At 35.8% G+C, this 5,967-nt stretch overlaps 1 protein-coding gene across 2 annotated transcripts in view; it reads right to left on the bottom strand.

Annotated features, from left to right (window-relative positions):
* LOC107729794 (BRI3-binding protein) overlaps positions 1–4,964 on the bottom strand; it is a 7,085-nt gene extending 2,121 nt beyond the window's left edge. Inside the window, exons 1-2 of one of the 2 annotated variants that reach the window (XM_016540496.1) lie at positions 4,666–4,964; positions 3,545–3,647 (exon numbers count right to left, since the gene is read on the bottom strand). In XM_016540496.1, coding sequence (XP_016395982.1) covers positions 3,545–3,647; positions 4,666–4,845 — 283 coding nt within the window. In that variant the 5' untranslated portion in view covers positions 4,846–4,964. Of the gene's footprint in view, positions 1–337; positions 441–1,458; positions 1,800–3,544; positions 3,648–4,665 lie in introns of those variants that run through there. The other variant, XM_016540497.1, reaches the window with a different exon arrangement.
* Positions 4,965–5,967: the final 1,003 nt, after the last annotated feature.

The following is a 5,967-nucleotide window of genomic DNA, read 5'->3' as shown; positions in this document are numbered from 1 at the left end:
TACAGGTGCGTTGCGCATCCATTGAGATGAACTGAAAAATATCACAGATCGCTTGATGGAGAGTGAAACTCTGAAGCGCTCAGTCAGTGTTCTGTGACTGAAAATATATCTGTGCTAATCATATACTCAGCATCCAACTCACACTGGCGAGTAAAATCTGAGAATTTATTAGCAATTGGCTAATATTAGACATCATTTAGTCGCCCAGAGTGAAGATTTAGTCGCATATGCGAGTGATTTACTCGCAATGTAGAGGGTTGCATCACACACAAACAGTGAAGATGTGCTATTTCAGTCACTGACATACATAACTGCAGCAATTCTGAGCCAGACTTACAGTCGATGCCCATTACATCGAGCAGATCCACCCACAGTTTCCACAAAGTGTCCAATAATGAATCGACTCCATGAACAAACTTCTCTGTAGTTTTTGAGAAGAACTGCAAAACATTGACAAAGGTTTTTTAATAAATTAAGACTGGAAAAAAGTTATATGCAAACAAATATTAGTGTGAATATTATAAAACATGCAAAGGTCACAGAAGAAAATCACCCGACTATCTATAAGATTTATCTAAATTAAATTAAATATAAATTAGAACAGATTTAGATTCAGTTAATTTTATTTTAGATTACACTGCATTGTGACATTATTTTCATGACAATTAAGCATATCCCTTTTCACATTAGTATGTGTGGCATTTTATTTATTTTTTATTTTTGTAGTTATTATTTTCAAGTGATGATTCATTTAAAGTGATCTTTTAATCTATTGCATTAAAAATATTATTATAATACAAGGTTAACGACAACAACAAGTGTTAGTGTGTCTGTAGTTGTTTTTAATTGTGCTTTATAAATAAATTGAGACTTGAGACAGCGTTAGTAATAATAACAATAATAATAATTTGCTTTACAGTAATAAGAATGAGATCTTTTCCATTATGGCAAAGATTATTTTCTCATAACATATAGCCTATAACAGTACAGTACAAAAGCCCATTAATGTACATTCAAATATTTAGCTAAATTAATTAAAATAGCACACACCCATATATTTTATATATATAAAAAAAACAGGTAAATAAATTATGAAAAATTACGTCAAAAATGATTTTTGAGGGCATTTAATGTGCATAATAGACTAATAATTTATGAAATTGTTAAAATCATATTTTAATTATACAATATAAATCACGTATTTACTGAAGTTATTATTATAAAGCGTTACCGATAAAACATAAACAAGTCCGAAATAGTGGCAGCACTACACAGCACTAGTGACCGAGATAAGCAGAAAGATGTCCATATACAGCACGCTCTCTAGGTAGTCAGCACACTAGATTTTGAAACACAGCCATTGACAGCTGGTGATCTCTTCGGGCCTTAAACTAGTGCACCTGCAAACAAAACTACATTTTTAAACTGCATGAAAATATCGCACGATCTTATATGGACCTTGTACAGAGCCCTGATGTTCTCCTCTCCGAAGATACTGCCGAGGGTTTGGTAGAAGCCACTGGCCGCCCTCCTGAAGCTGTTCTGGCTGCTGGAGTCTTTCCTGCTTCGCGCCGCCTCAGTCAGGAGGACGAAGGCCAAAAACACGCTCAAAACCACGGCCAATTTCGCTCCCTTCATCCTCGTAGGCGACCTGACAACCGGTGATGTGCAATGGAGAAAATTCTGGATGGCAGCGGTCGAATAGAGCTTATAATAGACTGAATAAAGAGGTGTGATGTGCCGGAAGGAGATGCTGCGGAGAGATGGAGGAAGAAGCTGCGCGCGACTAGAGAGCGAACTGCCACAGTGAACGGTACCGGAAGTCTGAAAATATTTTAAAATAAAAGGTCTTCAAATTGGCCTAATTATGTTTTGCAACGATGGGTTAAAATGTAAAACACTGTTTTTGGCTAAGGCTAAAGATTAAAGGGTACAGAATAAAAAATGTAAAAGCTTCGTAAAACAAGGAATGCAGAGAAGAATACTGGATAAATTACATAAAAAAAGAACTTTTTAAGTATTTAAGGTTCCACAATATTACTGTTTTTACAGTATTTTTGATCAAATAACTGCAGCTTTGGTAGCATAGCATTAGACATTAGAAAATATTACCGACCCCACACTTTTGAAGGGTAGTTCATTTTAATATTACAAATACTATTATTAGAAATCGTTTATTTATGCAAAAAAATATGATAAGCTATTCAATAACTAAAATAACATCATGATTATTTAAAGATGTGTATGGTTTATTAACAAAATAATACATATCTTAAAATTCTGTGGTGATTTGCTCACCCTAATTGTTCCAAACCAGGATGACCTTGTTTCCCAGCATCCCTTTTCATGATCAATGCAAGAAAGTAAGTCATACAGGTTTGACATTAAGGTGAGTAAATGACAGAATTAACATTTTTCTGTGAACTATTCCTCTACGAAGGCTGATTTACAAAGATGTGGTTTACATGCATATTTTTACTATTTACTATATATTTTTTCTGGTTTTATAAACAGGCACTTAAGTGTTTCTGCCCTCAGTTGGGTTTGAAGTATTTCAGTATGTTGTTACATTGGCTGCCTTTAGCTGCACTCTTCTTGTCTTTGGTATTGGAGGTTTTATGTGAGTGTTTGGATGGGATTTTTAGGACCGGCTTCTGTTGTCTCCACTCAGTCAGTAACTCTCTTTGCACGTCAGCAGGAAGTTGTGAGAATACATAAGGGTCCACATTCGCAGGGACATCTGATTGATGTTCTTGAGAGGCAGGTGGGATATCATGACTTTCTGTGACTTTGACGAGTCCAGAATTTAATTCCACGGTGAACTGAGCAGATGACAAATTCTTGCTGAGTTCATGGTTATGAGATGCAGAATTTCTGTTATAATTCAGTGCTGACTCACAGGGTTCTGGTGCTGGTTGGTTAAAAGCCCATGTGGAATGATCTGCTGGGTCAACATCAGAAGATGTGTCAGCGGGTCCGTAAATGAGCTGTGCAGAGTCTTCACTTTGAAAACTGGAAATCAGCTCCATCTGAATGTGTTCAGGAAGGAGTTTGAATACTTCTGGATCGACACCTGGAGGCAGCCTGGAACACAATGTTTTCTCGGGAACGTTGCTCATACAAGACTCTGTTGTGTTCATTTTTGTAACTTGTGAGTGCTCTAAAACAGGTCGTGCGCCTTCACACTAGAGTTTACGGTACGTTAAATACAGGTGCGTTGCACATCCATTCAGATGAACTGAAAAACAGCACAGATCGCTTGGCGGAGAGTGAAACTCTGAAGCGCTCAGTCAGTGTTCTGTGACTGAAAATATATCTGTGCTAATCATATACTCAGCATCCAACTCACACTGGCGAGTAAAATCTGAGAATTTATTAGCAATTGGCTAATATTAGACATCATTTAGTCGCCCAGAGTGAAGATTTAGTCGCATATGCGAGTGATTTACTCGCAATGTAGAGGGTTGCATCACACACAAACAGTGAAGATGTGCTATTTCAGTCACTGACATACATAACTGCAGCAATTCTGAGCCAGACTTACAGTCGATGCCCATTACATCGAGCAGATCCACCCACAGTTTCCACAAAGTGTCCAATAATGAATCGACTCCATGAACAAACTTCTCTGTAGTTTTTGAGAAGAACTGCAAAACATTGACAAAGGTTTTTTAATAAATTAAGACTGGAAAAAAGTTATATGCAAACAAATATTAGTGTGAATATTATAAAACATGCAAAGGTCACAGAAGAAAATCACCCGACTATCTATAAGATTTATCTAAATTAAATTAAATATAAATTAGAACAGATTTAGATTCAGTTAATTTTATTTTAGATTACACTGCATTGTGACATTATTTTCATGACAATTAAGCATATCCCTTTTCACATTAGTATGTGTGGCATTTTATTTATTTTTTATTTTTGTAGTTATTATTTTCAAGTGATGATTCATTTAAAGTGATCTTTTAATCTATTGCATTAAAAATATTATTATAATACAAGGTTAACGACAACAACAAGTGTTAGTGTGTCTGTAGTTGTTTTTAATTGTGCTTTATAAATAAATTGAGACTTGAGACAGCGTTAGTAATAATAACAATAATAATAATTTGCTTTACAGTAATAAGAATGAGATCTTTTCCATTATGGCAAAGATTATTTTCTCATAACATATAGCCTATAACAGTACAGTACAAAAGCCCATTAATGTACATTCAAATATTTAGCTAAATTAATTAAAATAGCACACACCCATATATTTTATATATATAAAAAAAACAGGTAAATAAATTATGAAAAATTACGTCAAAAATGATTTTTGAGGGCATTTAATGTGCATAATAGACTAATAATTTATGAAATTGTTAAAATCATATTTTAATTATACAATATAAATCACGTATTTACTGAAGTTATTATTATAAAGCGTTACCGATAAAACATAAACAAGTCCGAAATAGTGGCAGCACTACACAGCACTAGTGACCGAGATAAGCAGAAAGATGTCCATATACAGCACGCTCTCTAGGTAGTCAGCACACTAGATTTTGAAACACAGCCATTGACAGCTGGTGATCTCTTCGGGCCTTAAACTAGTGCACCTGCAAACAAAACTACATTTTTAAACTGCATGAAAATATCGCACGATCTTATATGGACCTTGTACAGAGCCCTGATGTTCTCCTCTCCGAAGATACTGCCGAGGGTTTGGTAGAAGCCACTGGCCGCCCTCCTGAAGCTGTTCTGGCTGCTGGAGTCTTTCCTGCTTCGCGCCGCCTCAGTCAGGAGGACGAAGGCCAAAAACACGCTCAAAACCACGGCCAATTTCGCTCCCTTCATCCTCGTAGGCGACCTGACAACCGGTGATGTGCAATGGAGAAAATTCTGGATGGCAGCGGTCGAATAGAGCTTATAATAGACTGAATAAAGAGGTGTGATGTGCCGGAAGGAGATGCTGCGGAGAGATGGAGGAAGAAGCTGCGCGCGACAAGAGAGCGAACTGCCACAGTGAACGGTACCGGAAGTCTGAAAATATTTTAAAATAAAAGGTCTTAAAATTGGCCTAATTATGTTTTGCAACGATGGGTTAAAATGTAAAACACTGTTTTTGGCTAAGGCTAAAGATTAAAGGGTACAGAATAAAAAATGTAAAAGCTTCGTAAAACAAGGAATGCAGAGAAGAATACTGGATAAATTACATAAAAAAATAACTTTTTAAGTATTTAAGGTTCCACAATATTACTGTTTTTACAGTATTTTTGATCAAATAACTGCAGCTTTGGTAGCATAGCATTAGGCATTAGAAAATATTACCGACCCCACACGTTTGAAGGGTAGTTCATTTTAATATTACAAATACTATTATTAGAAATCGTTTATTTATGCAAAAAAATATGATAAGCTATTCAATAACTAAAATAACATCATGATTATTTAAAGATGTGTATGGTTTATTAACAAAATAATACATATCTTAAAATTCTGTGGTGATTTGCTCACCCTAATTGTTCCAAACCAGGATGACCTTGTTTCCCAGCATCCCTTTTCATGATCAATGCAAGAAAGTAAGTCATACAGGTTTGACATTAAGGTGAGTAAATGACAGAATTAACATTTTTCTGTGAACTATTCCTCTACGTAGGCTGATTTACAAAGATGTGGTTTACATGCATATTTTTACTTTTTTTTTTTCTGGTTTTATAAACAGGCACTGTTTTCTGTGTTTCTGCCCTCAGTTGGGTTTGAAGTATTTCAGTATGTTGTTACATTGGCTGCCTTTAGCTGCACTCTTCTTGTCTTTGGTATTGGAGGTTTTATGTGAGTGTTTGGATGGGATTTTTAGGACCGGCTTCTGTTGTCTCCACTCAGTCAGTAACTCTCTTTGCACGTCAGCAGGAAGCTGTGAGAATACATAAGGGTCCACATTGGCAGGGACATCTGATTGAGGTGTCTGAGTGGCGG

Source organism: Sinocyclocheilus rhinocerous, unplaced genomic scaffold (genome assembly GCF_001515625.1).
Source record: "Sinocyclocheilus rhinocerous isolate Xijiao unplaced genomic scaffold, SAMN03320098_v1.1 scaffold8758, whole genome shotgun sequence".
NCBI lineage: Eukaryota > Metazoa > Chordata > Actinopteri > Cypriniformes > Cyprinidae > Sinocyclocheilus > Sinocyclocheilus rhinocerous.
Note: the sequence above shows the minus strand (reverse complement) of the source record. Positions and strands in the feature narration are given on the sequence as shown.